The 21,520-nt window shown below is 46.2% G+C and overlaps 1 protein-coding gene across 3 annotated transcripts in view; it reads left to right on the forward strand.

The window, feature by feature from the left end:
• Lpcat3 (lysophosphatidylcholine acyltransferase 3) overlaps positions 1-21,520 on the forward strand; it is a 41,623-nt gene that overhangs the window by 14,621 nt on the left and 5,482 nt on the right. For all 3 annotated transcript variants that reach the window (XR_377423.3, NR_149320.1, NM_145130.2), the window contains exon 2: positions 20,356-20,463. Coding sequence is in view for 1 of the 3 variants with exons in the window: in NM_145130.2 (NP_660112.1) it covers positions 20,356-20,463 (108 nt within the window). In the remaining 2 variants the exon portion in view is untranslated. The remainder of the gene's footprint in view (positions 1-20,355; positions 20,464-21,520) is intronic.

A 21,520-nucleotide genomic window follows, 5' to 3' on the forward strand; every position in this document is an offset into this window, starting at 1 on the left:
AAATAATTTACTTATTTCCTGTGCTTTGGTTGTTTTGCCTGCGTGTATGTCTGTGTGAGGGTTTCTGAACCCCTGGAACTGGAATTACAGATAGTTGTGAGTTGCCATGTGGGAGCTAGGAATTGAACCAGGATCCTCTGGAAAAGCAACCAGTGTTCTTAACTGAGCTGAGCCATCTCTCCAGCTCTTCTGTGCATGTTCGTATCAGCATGCAGGTGCCACAGAGGCCAGAAGATGCTGTCGGATCCTTTGGAGTTGGAGGGGGTCATAGGTGGTTGTGAGCCACCTGATAAGGGTTCTGGGAAGCAAACTTGGATCTTTCACAAGATCAGCAAGCACTCCTAACTGCTGAGCCATCTCTCCAGCCCAAAGTGTTTGATTGTTTGTTTTATTGAAGTCCGTTTAGTTTGTTCATATTTCTGTTGTACCTTTTAATTTTTCCTTTTAAACGGGATCTCACAATAGCCCAGGCTGGTCTGGAGCTCACTGGTAGGCAAGGCTGGCCTTGTACTTCTGCTCTACTGCCTTCATTGCTTGGATTGCAGGCAGGAGCTGTCCTGCCATTGTAGGCAGTGCCGGGGATTGAGTCTAGGGCAGGCAAGTGCTCTGCTAACCGAACTGAAGCCCCCACCTGGAAGATACTTTTATAGAATTCAAGCTCCTGAACTTACACTCGCAATCCTCCTGCCTCGGGCCTCCCTAATACTATGATTACAGGCCTGCACACCACACCACCCAGCTCCTCTTTATATATATAAATATATAGAGATAATTTTTTTTTGAGACAGGGCTTCTCCACATAGCCCTGGCTATTCTGAAACACTCTGTAGAGCAGGCTGGCCTTGAACTCATGAGATCCGCCCGCCTCTGCTTCCTGGGTGCTGGGATTAAACACTTGCACCGCCAGCACCACCACTGGCTCTCTGTGTTTTCTCTTAAAGCAGACAGAGGAGCGGAATCCAACAGTTACGGATGCTCAGATTGATAAGGACCATTTTGGATACCTTTTCTCCTGCTAGCATCACAGCTAGGCAGCACACAGCCTATTTTATTTGCAGAGACACCTGTTGAACAAAGAGGTGTCACCTGCCTTGTTTATATTTACAGCAGTTAGGTTTGACCCCAATAATGGCAAGGAATCAGTATAAGGGAGGTTGGAAAGAAACCAGGTAAATCACAAGGCAGCGAGATCAAGCAGGCCTTGAGCAATCCTCGCCCAGAGCGAGCAGATAAGACAGGAATGGACTTTCTCTCTCCTGGGAGCGAGGCCCATGTTAGACTTCTATGAGAGAGTGCCATATACATTCTGATAAGCAAGCCTTGGGCATAAGGGCAGAGGTGGTTCAGAGTCCTTCTTGCTCTTCCAGAGATCACAAGTTCAATTCCCAGCACCCACGCCGGGCAGCTGGCCAGTGCCTCCTACGGCACCTGCACTCAAACATTCCCACACACAAGCACACACATATACACACAATTAAAAATAATAAAGTAAATCTTTTGAAAATGGAATAAAGCCGTTCTGAGAGAAAGATGAGATGGTGCCATAAGATGTGGGAGAAAGATGAGCAAGTGGATGTAGACCTGCTTCCACGGAACCACGTGGAGGTCCCCTTCTCCCAGGCGAGCAAGCTCGGGCTGCATGGTCTCTACCACTGTTTCCACCCCTGGCCATTCCCAGCCCCTGGCTGCTGAAATACATAGCATTGGTCTAAGAATTGTAGGGTCCCTAGACTCCAGCATCCCAGTGCCTTCTCCCTGCCTGCTGAAATTCTGGCTGCATTCCGGCCTCTGATATCTGGATGCGCACTGAAACTTGAACACTACATATAACCATGTTAATGACCAAGGAGGAACCAAAGTTCCCTATTCTATGGAACGTTCCCTTGCTAAGCCCAGTGAGCTGGAAGTGACTGTTTATTCCAAAGTCCAGACAAATCATCCCCTCAGATTTTCTTGGGAGGTGCCACCCACATCCCAGCTGGCTTCCCTGGGAGTCACAGCCCTGGCAATCTTCTCAGCCTGGCCTCTCCTAGGGCCTGATGCTGGCACAGGCAGCCAGCATCCTTCCCCACCTGACAGTACAGATTTGTTGTCTTGTGGGTGATTTTTTTTTTTAATACTTGAAGGCTATACATGACAGTCTTGGGGCTTTTTGTTTGTTTTGTTTTTTAAGAAAAAGTGCCACCTGGCACGGTAGTGCACACCTTCATCCCAGCACTCAAGCGGCAGAGGCTGGAGAAGTGGCTCGGTGGGTAAGAACATGTGCTGTTGTTGCAGAGGGTAGGTCTGGTTCCCAGCACCTACATCAGGCAGTTATGAAATGCCTGTAGCTTCAGCTCCAGGGAATCTGATGCTCTTCTGACCTTCTCCACCTCCTCCTTACACACACACACACACACACACACGCACGCACGCACGCACGCACGCACACACACACACACACACACACACACACACGAATAATTAAAATTTAAAAAAGAAAATGGCTTTTTAAAAAGGAGCCATGGTTAAATGAGCTAAATACCTAATAAAAAATGGGGAAAAAAAAAAAGGAGCCATGGGCAGGCAGATTTCTCTGAGTTTGACATCAGGCCTGGTTTACAGAGCAAGCTCCAGGACAGCTAAGGCTACAAAGAGAAAACCTGTCTTTAAAACCAGACAGACAAAAACCAGGCATGCAACAAACGAATATATTTTTTTAAACCCACAAACAAACAAACAAACAAAACTCACAAAATACAATGCAAGTGTGGTTGTGAATGCCTGAAATCCCAGCATTCTGCAAAGTGAGCAGGCGAGCCACCAGGAGCTTAGAGCAGCTCAGAGACTACCTGCTTCTTAAGAAGTTTGGCATCAATATGAAATAAATATCTAGTATTTAAGAGTAGACATCTTCAAGTTGTTTAAAGTATAATCTCATATTCATCCATAGGGTTGCAGTTCAAGTCTGAGTGAATTCCACCAAGCCTACTATGTACTTATGTCCCCTACATACACGCTGGTAATAAAGCTTAATTGCTAAATTAGGTACATAAGGATCAGCAGTAATTTATAATAAAGGCACAATTATAAGATTGAACTGTGATAACAGTTATGCCATACGTGTGATAGATACGTACAAAGTTTGGATAGATAATATGCATGCATGCAAACAGAAACATCTTATTATACTCTAACTCTTTTCAGCCACCCATAGTGGCTCTCACCTGTAATCCCAGCACTTGGAAGACCAACAGGAGGCTTTCCATGAGTTAGTTATAGACAGCCTTGGCTACATAGTGCATTCTAGACCAACCAGAGCTACAGCTTCAGGCAGACAGACAGACGGATAACAAAACAAGCCTTGCACCTAAAGGAAGCACATGGCTTTTCTGGCACGGCTGAGTTGCTAGCATCCCTGCCCTCACTTTGAGGTCGTGACTGAGTAAAACAAAATTACTCTCGGGCTGAAGAGATGGCTCAGTGGTTAAGAGTACTGACTGCTCTTCCAAAGGTCCTGAGTTCAATTCCCAGCACCCACATGGTGGCTCACAACCATCTGTAATGGGATCTGATGCCCTCTTCTGGTGTGTCTAAAGCCAGCTACAGTGTACTCACATACATTAAGTAAATACATACATGCATACAGATTACTCCCATGTGCAGACACTAATGTGGATCTGCCTGTGTGGTGGCCAAGTGTCGAGTGATGAGCAGGCAGGTCGTGTGTCCAGCATGGATCCCCTCCATAAAAGGCTGGAGGGTCTGTGTCTGTGCAAGACTCATCCACAGCCCTCAGGATGCTGGATGAATCTTAGGACTTGTTTAGTCCTGAAGTTCTCCATTCAGTATTCTTGATGGCAAAATTTCATTTAGTAACTGAAATCAGTAAACACTGGTTTTTTTTCTTTATTGGGGGGGGGGGGGGGATGCATAGCAGGCATGTGAGGTCAAAGGACAATCTTGTGGAGCCTGGTCTCCCGCCACCTTTATGTAGGTTCTGGAGACTGCACTTAGGCCGTCAAGCTAGTGCAGCAAGGGCCTTTACTCACCAAACCATCTCTGCAGCTATTAGTCAGCAGGCTGGTCTGCAAGATGGCTGCCACCTTCCCTAGTTCAGAAATGGATAAGGTAAGGTACAAAGCTTTGACTTTCTCGGGCTGTAGATCTGAATCTTGACTGGACCACTCCAGTTCCAGAGCCCAGATAATCTGACTACCACATGCTGTAGTAATTTGCAGAAAATTAAAATGTGATTAAATGCCATTAGTAGCACCAGGTGGAACATTTACCTTTGTTAGGATGCAGATAGGGTCTGTCAGTGATGCCTCAAAATCAGTCCGAATGTCTGTTGTCGCTCCCCTACTGAAATGGAGAGATGATGTTGTGTCGCCCCTTGTATGTTACAGCTGTAGGGAATACTAAGGTCTGGATATCAGGCACAAGGACATGTTCTTGGCATTGCTTTTGCCATCTGATTAGCTAGGATGTGCTCCTGAGGGGACACTCAGGATGACTTTCCCTGAACTAATAATAATAGTAAGAAGTTGGTGTTGGGCCAGGCGTCTTGTCGCACGCCTTTAATCCCAGCACTCGGGAGGCAGAGGCAGGTGGATTTCTGAGTTCGAGGCCAGCCTGGTCTACAAAATGAGTTCCAAGACAGCCAGGGCTATACAGAGAAACCCTGTCTCAAAAAACCAAAAAAAAAAAAAAAAAAAAAAAAAAGAAGAAGTTGGTGTTGGGAGAGCCTGACTCCAGAGTCCACTAGTTCCTCGTTCAGCAGTCCTAGCATTCATTCAGCTTTTGTTGATACTGGTTAGGCCGTCACATTCCTAGATCAGCCATTAGCATTGAAGTGGAAAGGCTGCCTTCCTAAAAGCACTCGGCTTCAATGGAGCAAGTAAAGAAACACTCTTGGCGGGGCTTTGGGAAAATCAGGGTTTAAGCTGTTTTGATACATTGAGGAAAACAGGTCTCATGTACCCCGGGGCTGTTGTCAAAGGCTGTCCTGAAACATCTGGTCCTCCTGCCTCTGTACATCTGTAATTTACAGATGTACACTATCCATCTCTGGTGTTAAAAAATACTTCTTAAAATTCTTAGAAATGCTTTTCTTTTTCCACTGTCCATCACTTCATCTGCTGGTGTCCCACAGCCCCAGGTGTGGTGCTCACACCAGTAATCCCACAGTCCTGGCACTAGAGAGGCAGGAGGATCTGGACTCTGAGTTGAGGGATAGCCTTGGCTTATAAGTTCCAAGCCAGTGTGCTCTACATACCAAGATCCTGTCTCTAAAATGAATAAGACAGGTCACTGTCAAATCCTCCAGCCCAGAGCTGTAGCTTAGTTACCACTAACTTGCTTGCTGCTGGCCGATTATGCCCTCGTTGGGATCCCCGATACTGCGAAATAGCAGTAATAAGACTATCTCCCTCTGCCCTCCATCCCTGGTCACTTCCGGACATTTGTCCTTAGTCCCTTCTCACTGTTATCAAAATGCTAAAGAGACTCAAGCCCAGGACTTTACTGTAGAGTAGAGGAGGAATAGAGTGTCCAGTATTAGACACATAGGGTGCAGGACATTACTGTAGAGTGGAGAAGGAATACAGTATCCAGTATTAGACACATAGAGTGCAGGGAGATGCTTACGTGCGGCATTAAAATGAAATCATCCAGTTTAAGATTCACTATATATGTTGCCCAAGCTGACCTTAAATTCCTGGGTTCAAACCATTCGTATTCCCAGCTGGCTGGGACTACAGGCACGTGCCACCCACACTTCATCCACCCTAAAAGAAGATTTTTTTAAACATTTTTAAACAGGGAGTTAAGCATAAAAATACATGAGCATGTGCATTTGAACAAGAGCTGGATTTAGGTTGTTGTCTAAAGACCAAGAACATAGCTGCAGCTTTACAGAGGAACAGTTTAGTTATTAATGACACCACTCCCAGGACACTGCCAAGTTCCAAGGCCAGTGGCGAAAGGAGTAGATCCGAGTCAGGAGCAGTGGAGACTAATGTGAGCCCCACTCTGTTAACTTCAGCACACCAGTCATCCCCTTTGGGGCTCAGTTTCTTATCTGCCTAGTGAAGGCTTTGAGTATTTGATCTCTAAGGTTTCTTCAGTTCCAGGAATCTATGACTCAGCTGAAGATATGCAAGGTTACCAGAGTGTAGAAGCTAGGGGTGGCACCCTGCCCAGACTTCCAGGCAGGCTTAATCTAGACCATCAAAAGGAATCTGTCTTGAGCAGATTCAGAGATAAGCTACACCACTCCTAAATGGCCCTGGTCTACAAGCCTTGCAGCTATAGAGTGCACCCGTAATGAAGCCCAGCACTGAGCACTTAACAGTAACTCATTTCGACACTTCAGCAGGTCCGGCCGGCCTTCCCACCTCATTTTGTGTGTCTGCCTTTTCTATCAGGTCTCTTACACGGGGAATTCCCATTGCTGGTGAATGAATGGAAGGGGGAAATGAAAGACTTTAAGTGACAAATCTTCAGAGTAAAGAAAAAATGCTAAAATTACCATATGAAAATATTTGACAAAAGCAAACTGAAAATAAATCATATCTGAATGTCGTCCATCTGTGCATTTGTGCATGTGTGCACGTGTGGTGGTGCACACCTTTGATGCCAACATTTAGGAGACAAACGCAGGAGAATGGCTGATTATTTAAAAAAGAAGAAGCTAGCCGGGCGTGGTGGCGCACGCCTTTAGTCCCAGCACTTGGGAGGCAGAGGCAGGCGAATTCCTGAGTTCCAGGACAGCCTGGGCTACAGAGTGAGTTCCAGGACAGCCTGGGCTACATGGAGAGACCCTATTTTAATCCCTACCCCAACATTTTTTATTTAAAAAAGACTGAATGTATATTTATCATGAGTTCAGGAATCCATAGCATAATAAAGATAGGATGGCTGACAGTTTGAGGCCAGTCTAGGCTACATATTGAAGACACTGCTACTATTAAAATAAAATAAAATAAAATAAAATAAAATAAAATAAAATAAAATAAAGAGGTACTCCTAGAACTCAGGAAGCACTAGCAAGGGGTCTAACAGTTCCAGGTCAGCTAGGGCTCCATAGTAAGACCTTGTCGAAGGAAGGAAGGAAGGAAGGAAGGAAGGAAGGAAGGAAGGAAGGAGAGAGAAGGGAAAGGAAAAAGGAAAGGAGAAAGAAAGAAAAGCTGAGTGTGGTGTTGTCTGCCTTTGGATTCCAGCTTTTGGAAGATAGAGGCAGGAAAATCAGGAGTTCAACGTCATGTTTGGCCACTATGGTAAGTTCTAGACCAGTCTGGGCTCCATGAGAACAGATAGATAGATAGATAGATAGATAGATAGATAGATAGATAGATAGATAGATAGATAGATAGCCTAGCAACAAATGAGCCACATTGCTCTGCCTTCCGGTGGCTACTTTGTGAAGACTGGCAGATGTGCCTGCAGCCATATTTGATTCCGTTGTCTGAGGTATCAGCTTCTATAGAGGAAAGGAAGGAAAGGAGAAAATAGCCAGCTTCTATCTTAAGTTCCTCTCTCCAAGAGAGAAGCGGGCTCTGGATGAGTAGCTCTATGGAGTAGACTGCTGCCTCTCCTGCCCTGTCTTCTCCTGTTGCCCTGGAGGAGAGTGTCCTTGGCTTGGATGTTCTCCCGTCCCATCTGCAGGGAAAGGTTGGGTGCCCCCCGCCCCCAAGTCCCCTTTTCTCAAAGTAAACCATTCCCGTGGTTGGGTACTTGTTTTCTACTCCACTTTTCTTCTCCCATGAAACATATGGAACTTCTGTCTTAGAAAAGTTTCATTTCAGCCAGGCGGTGGTGGCGCACTCCCTTAATCTCAGTGCTCAGGATGCAGAGGCAGGTGGATTTCAGAGTTCAAGACCAGCCTGGGCTACAGCATGAGTTCCAAAGAAACCCTGATGTAGAAAACAAAGAGAAAAAAATGTTTCGTTTCCTCAGTAGCAAGTCCTTGAAGGACTTCATTTGTAGTCTCCCTTTCTACCTGTCCCCACCCTCAGGGCCAGCGGATCCTGTCTCTGTGCCCGCCCATCCAGCTGCCAAGAACTTATCATGAGGCTCCGTAACGGTTGAATTTCCGCATTGGCTTTTACCTTTGGTGATATTTGACAGTTTGTATAACTTTATCTATCTGTCTTCTGTCTGTCTATCTATCTGTTTTGTACATGGATATGTGTGGCATTCAGGTGGCATAGCACACATATGGAGCTTACAGGGATCCCATTCGGGTCATCAGGTCACCCGTGGAGCCACCTCCATGGCACCTATGACAACTGATGTGAGTGAGCTCTTCCCTATCTGAAATGATCTCTCCTCCTGGATGTAGTAGGTTTGCCTCCTTGTTTTTCTGGGGCCTTTGTTCTCTCAGGCTCTTTGGCTTCCACTCCCTTAAATATAGGCATTTGCCAGCATTCAGCCTTTTGTCTGCCTTTTTTATGGTCTGCCTGTTTCTTTATCTCTCTTCCTGGTTTTATATATCACTAACAATACCACTGCAGCAGCCAATCTCTGTTTCCCTTTGAGTGATACCACTTTCTTCCTAACCAACAAGTCATGCAGCCGGCAGCCTTGAGATAAGTAGCTTCAAGTCAAGGTACAAATAAGTGCCCGATGGTGCGGGGACCTAACAAATCAGTCCCATAGAGAGAGGCGCAGAGGCTGGGCCTGCCTCTAAAACTGCTGTACTTAAAGCTATGCTGTGCAGTTTGTTCTTTCCTGTCTCTCTCATGAGCACCCCTGTTTAAAAAAAAAAAAGGAGGTGGGGCTGGCCGTCAGATGGCCCATGGCTCGAATCTCAACACTTACTCTCTGTGAGTTTAAGGTGAGCAAAGTAAGTTCCAGGACACCCAAGGCTACACAGTAAGACCCTGCTTAAAAAACAAAAACTGGGGCTGGAGAGATGGCTCAGCGGTTAAGAGCACTGACTGCGCTTCCAGAGGTCCTGAGTTCAATTCCCAACAACCACATGGTGACTCACAACCATCTGTAATGGGATCTGCTGCCCTCTTCTGGTGTGTCTGAAGAGAGCTACAGAGTGTTCACATATATATAATATAAACTGGGGTCTGGTGAGATGGTTCAGTGGCTGAGAACACTGCTGCTCTTCCAGAGGTCATGAGTTCAATTCCCAGCAACCACATGGTGGCTCACAACCATGTGATCTGATGCCCTCTTCAGGCAGGCGGATGTATATGCAGCAGAGCACTCATACATTAAATAAATAAAATTTAAAAAAATAAATAAAATAAAAACTGGGGAGGTTGAGGCTGTTAGAACACCTGGGGAGCACACTCAGGACCACAGGTTCAGTCCCAAGCATCACAAGAAGAGAAAGGATGTCGTGGATGGCCTGGGCTGAAAACTCATCCCAGAATATGGCAGACATAAAGGAGCAGCCGGTGTGTATCTGTGTGTGTGTATGGTGCGTATGTGTGCATGTGTGTGCACATGTATATGTATATCTCTTAAGTGACACAACTCTGGGAGCCCTCTGCCTCATCCTGCCGTCTTAATTACGATTCAGAGTGTCGTGGGAGGTTTCATTGCAGTGTTTGTTAGAACTGAGAGACAAAGTCTGGACAGGATACAACTGTAATCTGACATCTGGGCAGCTGGCTCAGGAGGATTAAGAGTTTGAGTTAAACAGAGTTCCTGGCCTGTCAGAGCTAAATAGAAAGATTCTGTCTTGATGTTTGGCCAAGGTGATTGATTTGCTGTGCAGTCCGTCAAACAGAATTACGGCAGCTTAGTTTGATAGTTTTAATTGGCTTTACTTTTAACTCGTAACAATAAAAGGGCTGGCAAGGGGGCTCAGCACGTGTAAGCACTTGGGGCTCAAGCCTGGACACCAGAGTGAGACCCCTGGGATCCAAGTGAAGGTGGACACGGAGAACTAGTGACAGTCTTTGTTCTGAGCACCACACAAGCACACATGCATGTGCACAGCTTACGCACAGTAATCATAGTATAACATTTTTTTGAAGATTAGGGAATACTTCGTTCTATAAAATAGAATATCAAGTGGAGAACACATGAAGAGTGGTTTTTGGTTTTTTTTTTTTTAATTGTTTTCAGAATTTGAGTTTTTGTTGTTGTTGTTTGGTTTTTTTCTGCACAAGTGTTTTGCCTACATGTATGTATATGCACCGTGTGCATGCATGGTGCCCACTGAGGTCAGAAGAAGCCATCAGAGTCCCTGGAACTGGAGTTAGAAATGGCTGTGAACGACCATGTGGGTTCTAGGAACTGAACCTGGGTCCCATGCAAGAATAAGTGCTTGTCCTTCGCCACTGGGCCATCTTTCCAGCCCTGGAAGGGAGATCGTAACAGAAAAGACCTAGAGAGAGCAGATGCAGGCTGGAAACTGGTCCTTTCAGTTGGCTCTCTAACCCCAATGTGTTCTTACGGGCTTGATCTAGTTTATTTCAACTGGCTCTCAGCGGCCTCCAAGCAGGGAGCTCCAGGAGTCAGGAGGTAAATGGAGCTTGCTGAGAACTTAGAGCTGTGTCAGGGACAGGTTCACATGAGTACAAGACCCTGAGAGTCCCTTCCTGGTTACATCACAGAGTCTGGGCACCTCCTGCTTACTACCACACTGGGCTGGATGGAGCTGTGCCTTGGGGCAGTGGCTGACCACTCCCTGTGCTGCAGTTGCTGACCTCGTAAGAGTGGTCAGGAGTCTGAAAGTGACAGGGTGGCAGGTGGCCCCTGGAACACCTGCTCTGTCCTAAGGTCCTGTTCCATCCCTTGTGCAGGTTGCTCCTGCACACCAACAAGGTCCTTTTGAGGTTTATTTTTACGTTGGGGAATCTGCAAGTGTATGAACCCGTGTTTCACATACTTCCTGTTTTCTTGTCTTTACCGCTTCCTCCCTGCAAGTATCTTAGTCACCCCTTAGGAATAAACAGTGTTCCTAGCAATCCTGCCATGTGTATTCCTCTTAATGCTTAGCGCAGTGCTGCTAATTTAATATTACTGGCTATGGAGAGGGTATTGTTTTCAACCGTCCTAAAAGATACTGTTCGAGACCAGTGTGCAACAAAGTAGGCAGCAATCTCTGCCTTCAAAGACTCAGACAGACAGACAGACAGACAGACAGACAGTATGTTAGAGAGCAGTGAGTGCCTATGGGAGAATTAGGCAGAGCACAGAAAGTATAGCATGCCTTGCTGGGGTGGTTATAAGGATGGAACGGTACAATGAGATGCTCAGAGAAGACCTCACTGTGGCATTCTACCAAATATTTGAAGTGCTAAAGAGCCTTATGGAAAGATCACTCCATGCAGGGAACTTCATATCATAATATGAAGGCTCTAAAACTGGCCCTCTTGGAACATTCCAGAAAGGGGTAGTTTACTTCCAGGGCAGAAAGGTGAAGGTCAGGAAACAAGATGAATCAGAAAAAAAAATGGGCCAGAGAGGATGACCGTACACTGAATGTTCTGGTTGGTCTTTGCCCTGGGATTAGCCATCACAGGGTTTCCAGCATAAGATTGACTCTGGATAGCATCACTATCTGACTCAGGACTGAATCCTCTGGATGCTGCAATAGCATCCAGAGTCAAAGCCGCATTGATGCTGGTCAGAAGGTGACTAATTATAATGGAGCCTTGACCTGGGGAAGCAGCAGAGGTGAAGAGATGTGGGCAGAAACTTGATTTACTTTCAAGGTGGACCTACAGAATTTGCTGATTCGGGGAAGGAAGCTAAAGACGATAGCAGGATTTTAGATCTGAGAAACAGAAAAGTTGCAGTCTGGAATGGGGAAGGGGCCGGTCATGGTGGAGCACGCCTTTGATCCCAGCACTTGGGAGGCAGAGGCAGATGGCTCTCTGAGTTTGAGGCCAACCAAGACTGCATAGTGAGACCTTGTCTTAAAACAAAAATAAGATAAAGTGAGGAAGGCCCCGGGAGGGGAAGGTTTTGCTGTGCGGCAGCTCAGCTTGTGCCTGGTAGGTTCAGGGTATCCCCTGTGCAGGCACCCACACAAGACGTCAAGCAGGAATCAACAGAGGCGCCTTGGCTAGAGACAGCGGAGATGGGGTAAACCTGAGCATATGGCTGGACTGGACTATAGAACTAGATGAGATCACTGGACCCGTCACACTGTTCAGGCAGAGGTGACTACACGACAGTAGATAACCCACTCACTGCTTAGACTCAAGAAGACTGACTTCCCGGCACTTTCTAGCAGCAGGACAGGCTTTAAGACCTATTGTCTCAGCCGGGCGGTAGCGCACGCCTTTAATCCCAGCACTTGGAAGGCAGAGGCAGGCAGATTTCTGAGTTCAAGGCCAGCCTGGTCTACAAAGTGAGTTCCAAGACAGCCAGGGCTATACAGAGAAACCCTGTCTTGAAAAACCAAAAAAAAAAAAAAGACCCATTGTCTCACTCTGGGGTCCCCAGATCTTCTACCAGTGCTGTGCCTTAACTTAGATGGGACACGAAGCACTGCAATCCCAGAAACCCCAAGGCCAAAGCAACAGAATCAGAAATAAGTCCAAGGCCAGCCTGGGCAGCAGAGTAGACTGTGTCTCAAAAATAAAACAGCACTGTTGGGATGCTAGCTAGATGGTACGGTGGGCAGAAGCATAGAAGCCTGACAACCAAGTTCATTTCTCAAAACCCACATAAAGACAGAAGGAGAGAGGGGGTGTCACAGAATTGTCCTCTGTGTATCCACCATGGCACACAAGTGCCAATAGTGACTAATGGCTCAGGACAATAATGATAAGAGAGCTGTGTTAGAGTGCTTGCCTGGCATCCATAAGGCCCCAGGTTCAAACTTCAGTACCTAGGAAGGCAGAAAGGAGTAATATAATCTACAGGATTTGGGGGCAGCAGGGTGGTTCAGTGGGTAAAGCACTTGCCACCCCTGAGTTTGGTCCCCAGGACCCACCTAGAAGAAGAAGAGAATAACTTTCATAAGTTGTCCTCTGCCCTCCACACAGACATGTGTAATCTGCCACCTCCCACACACATCAGTAAGTAAATGTGTCTGAGTCCGGGTTATCGTGTGATGAAACACCCTGACCAAAACAACTTTCGGAGAAAGGAATTATTTGCTTACCCAATAGGCTAGACCTCAGTCAATCACTAATTAAGAAAATGCCCTACAGGCATTTTCTCAATTGAGGCAACCCCCTCTCTGATAACTTGTGTCAAGTTGACATAAAACTAGCCAGCATAAATGTCTGTATGTATGTATGTATGTATGTGTGTATGTATGTATGTATGTATGTGTGTATGTATGTGTGTATGTATGTATGTATGTATGTGTGTATGTGTGTATGTATGTATGTGTGTATGTGTGTATGTAATTGTGATGTGAGGCTTTAATGGCAAAGACCTGAAACTGCAACTACTTGGGATGCTAAGACAAGAGGATCACAAGTTTAGGATAGCCTAGATAGATAACTTACTGAGAGCCTAGCTCAGAAAATTCTTTTTACTATTACTTTTTTTATTTTAAAAACCGCTGGTGTAGTGGCTTAGCAAGGAAAGGCACTTGCCGCAGAACCCTGGCGACCTGAGTTTGGTTCCCAGAACCCACATAAAGGTGGAAGAGAACTGACACACACCACCACACATGCCCACGTTCACACACATCACAGGTGTACATGCAACACACACATACAATAATGATAAACTTTTTTGTTTGGTTGGTTTTGTTTTTTTCAAGACAGGATCTCACTGTGTAGCCCTGGCTATCCTGGAACTCACTCTGTAGACCAGACTGGCCTTGAACTCATGAGATCTGCCTCTGCCTCCTAAGTGCTAGGACTATGCCTGGGTATAATAGACTCTTTTTTTTTTTTAAAGTAAAAGAACAGGCTGGAGATATAGTTCAGTGCTAGAGCATGGGCCCAGTGTAACCGTGGAGCCTTTCTATGTCCATCCCAATTCCTAAATAATTACCCAGAGACTTTGTAATTTATTTTTAAATTTTTATTTATTTATTTTATGTATGTGAGTACGCTGTAGCTGAACTGATGGTTGTGAGCCATCATATGGTTGGTGGGAATTTGAATGCAGGATCTCTGCTCGCTCAGGCCTAAAGATTTATTTATTATTATATCTAAGTACACTGTAGCTGTCTTCAGACACACCAGAAGAGGGCGTCATATCTCACTACAGATGGCTGTGAGCCACCATGTGGTTGCTGGGATTTGAACTCAGGACCTTCGGAAGAGCAGTCAGTGCTCTTAACCGCTGAGCCATCTCTCCAGCCTGAGGCTTCATTATTTATGAATGAATGCCTAGGCCTTAAGCTAGGCTTGCTCCCCAACTAGCTCATAATTCAGTTAACCTGTTTATATGATAGCCACATGGCTAGTTAACTTTCCTCAGTTTCATACTTCCAGCTTCCTCCAAGTCAGGATGGCGAATTCTCCTGCACCTGACTGCTTCCCAGAGTGCGCACCTGCCCCCCCCCCCATGTCCCACCTTCTAATCCCGGCTCAGCTTATTGGCCATCAGTTTTTTTACTGACAGGTGATGCTTTTACACAGTGCACACAAGATTATCCCTACACCTAGCAGGCAGGAAGAAGCCCTAAGTCCAACCCCACATTCTACAAATAAACAGTGCTGAAGTAAGGAATTAGGGTGATGGCTAGAAGCCATCAGTATCCCTGAGATCTGCATGGTTTGGGGAGCTTTTGTTCTGTCGCTGCTGCTGTTTTTGGAGACAGGATCTCTCTGTGTAGCTCTTGCTGGCCTGGCTACAAGTACTCACAGCAATTTACCTGCTTCTGCCTCTCAAGTGCTGGGATTAAGGATGTGGGCCACCACGCTCAGCTGTCTCAGAGGTTTTGAAGCAGGGTTTTTGTGATGTAGTGTCGCTGAGGTATGTGGCTGCAAGCAGTTACCAGTAGGAGGCCATTGCCACCACTTATGGGTGAGATATAGGGACGTAACTGAAAATTATAGCACGTATGCCCTCCCACACACACACACACACAGCGAAAGGAAGGAAGGAAGGAAGGAAGGAAGGAAGGAAGGAAGGAAGGAAGGAAGGAAGGAAGGAAGGGGGAGGAAGGAAGGAAGGAAGGGGGGGAGGAATGGCCTGGAGATATGACTCAGCAGTTAAGAGCATTTGTTGCTCTTTCAGAGGACAGAATTTGATTCCCAGCACCACATGGCAGCTTTATAACTGTCTGTAACTCCAGTATCAGGGATGGGACATTCCTCTTCCGGCCTCCATGAGTATGAAGCACATACATGTGCACATTCATACATGTGGACAAAACACTGTATAAGATAAATCATCTTTAAAAAGCATAATTATCATAATTGTAATTAACAAAGAAGGCAAGAGAAGGCTGATTTAGGTAGAAAATCAGCTTTAGTTATACAGCATTTGAGAGAGTACAAAATGTCATACTAAAAATATCCAGGGAGGACCCAGGGGACACAGGACTAACCTAGGGAAAGTTAGTGCTGGCGTAGTTTGGCATAAAGATCATATTAAGTTGTGTGAGCATCACGGAGTTTTCACAGAGGCAATACAGCAAAATTAGAGAAACAAGCTTGAAACTTTTAGGAGCCAGAAAAAGAGTCTTCAGTGGGAGTGTGGGGAAGTTCAGCACTTGCCTAGCATGTGAGGCCCTAGTTCAGTCCCCGACATGGGTGGGCGGGAGGTAGGGTGTGCTGTAGAATTGATATCAACAGCTGGTTCAGCACATAGCACTTGGAATTCCTCCTTCTTCCTCACATTGGACAAGCATAGCTTACTCTCTGACCCAGGTCCTTCGGTCTGCTGCCTGACCAAGTGGGGCCATATCGTATTCCTGCAGAGTTCGTAAATGGCTAACGGGATGAAAGGCTAAGGGGATGTATCATATTTTAATGAAAACAGTTCACTTCTGTTTTCTTCAAGTGAAGCAGCACGCCCCTCAACTTCAAGATTAATGAGTAATTGTACAAGTGTACAGGAAATAAGGAGCTAACACTAACACAGGCAGTGTGACGTCCCCGGTCCCAAACACAACTCAGTGAGAAGCACAGAGACCCCAGGGAATAGTCTCACTGTGCTGTTAACCCGCTGAACCTGGAGTCCCTGCCCCTAGCTGCAGCCCGTCAGTACACAGCACATCCTGGACTTTGCTCTCCTTAGAACGAGCCCTGTTCTAACAGGATCCTTGACCTAGGGCCCCGATGCTTCACCAGCGATAACCTCCTTCAGCAATCAGAAAGGAGGAAGACTGAGTTCTACCACAGGTTCTCAGATCCTCTGACCACCGATATTAAAACCTGTTTGGTGAGATTAAACAAAAGCCAGTGGCCTGTCAAGCTCAGGATTCCATTCCCAGGGCCATTGTTAGGGTTTTAGTGGTACTGAGGCCTACTGCTCGTAGACTTGTGTGCAGCTCATTTTTAAAGTACATGGCCTTCCGGTTAGACTCTGGTGTGCAAGCAGGTGCACGTGTCACGGTGCTTGGTGTTCTTGACGATTCGTAGGTGATGGTTGCCACTCTTATCAAGCACCAGTTCCCACAAAGAAAGAATTAAGACTTGGAAATAGCTTGTAGGGCACCACTCTCCCTAAAAACAGCTTCTCCCTGAAGGGGTGACCTAGCTGCCAGGCTGCCAAGCCTGCTGAGCTGGGCAGCTGCCAAGAGCAAGGTTCAGTGTTTACATACCCACCATGGGCCGGGGTTGTCACAGCAACTCACCCAGCACAGTTTGTCCCCTCCTTCCCTTGGCAACTTCCGAGCAAGCTTTGCCCTCACCTCTTGTGGTCTCGGTGTTCTGGGTAACCCCGCTTTCTCTGTTCTTTTGATTTTCCTGCCTGTACTTCAGCTTCTCACATACTCCCCAGTCTGCGCTATACTGACCTGAGTGGGACCATGCAACCTGCACTCCTCCCAACTTCCCAAGCCAGGTCCCCTGCAGCAGCCAGAACCAAAGCTAGCTGGCCTGTACAGCGTCTGCAGGAGCACGCCCGAGACCCTGGCTCCTGCCATGTCTGCTTTCTTGGTCTTATAAAATTATGCTTTCTAAATTCCCTGGTAAGTTAGAAATCGGGGAAGGATCTAGGCTTGGCTGGCCTGTTGAAAGCTCAAGACGTGACCCTTGACCCCAAAATAGCAAGGGAAAAGACAGGAAAAACGTAAGCCGTGAACACAAGAACTCAGAATTCAGGGCAGTGTAGGTCCTGCAGAGTTGAGGCAGCTTCCCACACCCCAAAGGGCAGGAAGACAGCGTGGCTCTCCTGAAATAGCAAGGTCCAGTATTATCGAGAAATGTTAAATTAGGGCTGGGAGAGTACAAACCCTGGGTGTGGCCCAGGCGTGGGAGGTGGGAGCGGGGTTAGGGATTAAAGGCCAGCCTCAGCTATAAAGCTAATTCAGGCAATCTGGCATACACTAGACCCCATCCTTAAAAAAGAAAATTTTAAATTCTCTTCAACTGAAGAGGACAGAGAAATGCATTGTGTTCTTTACTTTTGGTACATCTCACATGCTTAAAGGTTTTAGTACTCAAAAAGATTAATTCTATCTATCCAGAATTTTTTTTAAAGATTTATTTATTTATTATATGTAAGTATACTGTAGCTGTCTTCAGACACACCAGAAGAGGGCATCAGATCTCATTATAGATGGTTGTGAGCCACCATGTGTTTGCTGGGATTTGAACTCCGGACCTTTGGAGGAGCAGTCCTGTACTCTTACCCACTGAGCCATCTCACCAGCCCCTATCCAGAATTTGTGAGCTCTCCCAGACAATTAGAATCTTCTGCCTCAGCCTCCTACCTGAATTCAATCCCCAGGACCTGTATAATGGTGGAAGAGAGCAAACTCCAAAGTTGCTATTTGATTCCAAACACTGGCTGTACACACGTGTGCATACACACACACACACACACACACACACACACTTATATACAATAATATATTTTTTTAGAGTAAAAAGTTTGAGGTTTTGTTTGTTTGGTTTTGAGGTGCGTTTTCATGCAGCAGACTGGCCTCTCACTTGCTATAAAGCCAGAAATGTCCTTGAATTCCTGATCCTCCTCCTCTCCATCCCAAGGCTGGGATTTCAGGTCTGTGACCACCACGTCTGGTTTATGTAGTCCTGGGGAATCAAAGCAAGAAAGTGAGTTCCAGGCCAGCCTAGGCTATATAAAAACAATTACAAGGAACCAAGCATGGTGGCGCATGCCTTCAATCCCAGCACTCAGGAGGCAGAGGCAGGAGGATCTCTGTGAGTTTGAGGCCAGTGTGGTCTACATGGTAAGTTCCAGAACAGCAGAGCTACATAGAGAGACCTCGGGTCAAAACAAATAAACAAAAACGGGAACTCTGCGTTTCCGTGTAACACAGAACTGGTGACGAAGACACTCTGGGGTAAGGCGAACAAGTAGAAGGCCTATCTAGGCTGTAGAGAGTTCAGGGTCAGCTTGGGCAGCTTCTTAACACCCTACCTCAAAACAATGAACTGTGCAGAGAGGCCTGGAGCTATAACACAGTGGTAGACAACTCTTCCAGCGTGTATGAGGCTCCGGGTTCAGTCCCTTACACTGTAAGTAACGACATAATTGAGCATTTTGTTTTATGGATTGACAGTTTTTAAGCCACTGGGCGATAGTGGCGCACACCTTTGATCCCAAAACTGGGGAGGCAAGGGCAGGCAGATCTCTGTGAGTTTCAGGCCACCCTGGTCTACAGAGTGAGTTCTAGGGCTAGAAACCCTGTCTTGGGGAAAATAAATAAATAAATAAAAGTAAAAATAAAAGAAATTGCAATTACCACACACTCAAAACTATATTGCCAATGGTAAAACTAAGAATATTTTTATTTTAACTACTTTATTACATTGACTTATTTGCATGTGTGCACAAACACACACACTCATGTGCTAGTCAGAGGCCAACTGGCAGGAGTTGGCTCGCTCTTCCCACTGTGTAGTCCCCAGGGATCTGGCTTGGTGATAAGCACTCTTACCGGCTCAGCCATCACCCTGACCTTACATTTTATATTCTAAAAGCAAGAACTGTGGCAATTATAAACCATGACCAACTCTGGAACACTGTACAGGAATAGAATAGGCAAGGTGTCCTTCCAGAAAACAAAGAGGAGACTGACTGTCCACACATGCCCAAGTGCAAGCATGTCAGCTCCACCACTTGATAGACTGTTGAGGACCAGTCTGCAGCGAGGCCATTGGCTACGCTCTCTCTGACTTAGGGATACAGTGCACTGGCCTCTCTGATTCCTTGAGCAACCCTTGGCAGTGTAGAACTCATTGCCCTCTAGGAGCTCCCCTGAGAGTTTGCTCACAGCCTGAATCATATCACAGTTTGTATCATTTCCTGAATTAAGCTTGAAGACATTTCTTAGTGTTCTAAAACAAGCTCTATAAATGGGTCGATACTCGAGCAAGCCCACCTCATAGCCTAGTGTTAACTGTCTTCTCAGAAGTCCGAGGGTGCTGTCCTCACAGGACAGATCACAAAGTGTAAAATACTGTTTCTGAGCAGAATGGACATCTTCTCTTCTTTGGTTTGGGTTTTTGTTTTGTTTTGTCTTATCTGTATGTGCTTTGTGCATGCTAGGCAAGCACTCTAACAACTGAGGGAGAGCCCTAGCCCTTGGTAGGTTTTTGAAACAGAATCTGCTGTGGATGCGAGGCCTGCCAGTACTCGCTGTGTAGTCCAAGCTGGCCTCAGACTTGAAGAATCTCCTGCCTCAGCATCTTGGGGGCTGAGATTACGGGTGTCGGTCACTTCCTCAATAGTTGGTAGGTATAAATGAAAGAAAGTCCTGAGATTGCACCTTACGTTGTTGCCTCGGTTAAAAATACTTGAGTTCTAGCCAGGTAGTGGTGGTACACGCCTTTAATCCCAGCACTTGGCAGGTAGATCTCTGTGAGCTCATGGCCAGCCTGGTCTACAAAGTGAGTTTCAGGACAGCCAGGGCTGTTACACAAAGAAACTCTGACTCATGAAAAACAAAAACCTTGCAGTTCTAAAAGCGTATTTACAAACAGCAACAAACCACTTGATTTGGGGGAGTACTATTCTGTCTTCTCTGTTAGCATCCATAAAATGCTTGGTTGGTTGGTTGGTTTTTGAAGGCCATTGAGATGACCCCAGTGGGGTTATCAGTTAAGCCTTCCAGAAGACCTAAATTTGATCCTTGGATCCCACATAAGAAGGAGAAAGCAAAGTTGTGGTCTAACACTGTAGCATGAACGCACCCACACCTATACATCTCTCTCTCTCTCTCTCTCTCACACACACACACACAGAGAGAGAGAGAGAGAAAGAGAGAGAGAGAGGTTTTTTAATCCTGGTTTTTTCCCTCTCTGATGTCAGCAGGCATGAGTAACCTCTTCCTCTTCTCCTCCCATCTAGGCTACCCGTTGGCTCTGTTTTACCGGCATTACCTTTTCTACAAGGACAGCTACCTCATCCATCTCTTCCACACCTTCACGGGCCTCTCAATTGCTTATTTCAACTTTGGTAAGGGAGTGGGCTCAGCAGGGATGCAGCCATGAGAAGAAACCTGGGGAGGGCTGGACCAGGGGGAAATCCCTGAAACAAGCTCGTGTGTGCTTTAGGAAGTGTTAGCTCTTACAAAGCTTTCATCTTTACAAAAAGAGTACTCAGCCAATAGGAACACAACTTCATTGTGCTTTGGTTTTGTTCTGGGAGTCAGGAAGACGGCCCAGCAATAAAGGGTATTCTCTTCTGAAGGGCCCCAGTTCAGTCTAGCACTCAGGCCAGATGGCTCAAAACCACCTGGGACTTCAGTTCCAGGGGACTGAGGCCCTCCTAGCTACACAGACACACACATGCACATGCCTACATACACTCACACACAGGTGAATAAGAATAATTATTTTCAAAGATGTGGAAAAACAGTAAATTAAATAATTCATAATAAGGTAACATATCAAAACATCACTTGGTACCCCCGTAAGTGTGTACATTTTTATGTATCAGTTAAGAAGTAAATTTAGCGTTTGGCATTATGGTGCACACCTTTAACCCTAGCACTCAGGAAGCAGAAAGGGGCCAGCTTGGTCTATGTAATGAGTTCTGGGCCCATCAGGGCTACATAGTGAGACCCTGTCTCAATAATTAATAATAATAATAATGACAATAATGATAATCAGGGTTATTTAGGAGATGGCGAGGTGGCGCAACAAGGAAAGCACAAGCTGCCAAGCCTGGTGGCTTTCCCACCCGGTGGATGAGGATAACAAACTTTCTCTAGTCGCCCTTTGACCTCTGCACTTACCATGGCACACCTACACTTAAAGTTTATTTATTTTGAGACAGTGTCATGTAACCCAGGCCGACCTTAATTGTGAAAAAGGTCACCTTGCTCCTCCTGTCTCTACTTCCCAAGTGCTAGGTGGCAGGCCTGGTCCAGTCTAGCTGGGGATTGAGCCCAGGGCTTCCTGCATGCCGGGCAGGTGCTCTAACCACCTCCAGTGCTGCATACTGTGTCCTCTTCTGGGAATCTCAGGAGGAATGGGCACCACGGTCCTAAACGCTGCTCTCTTCTCTGCAC

The sequence above is a fragment of the Mus musculus genome, chromosome 6, assembly GCF_000001635.26.
Source record: "Mus musculus strain C57BL/6J chromosome 6, GRCm38.p6 C57BL/6J".
NCBI lineage: Eukaryota > Metazoa > Chordata > Mammalia > Rodentia > Muridae > Mus > Mus musculus.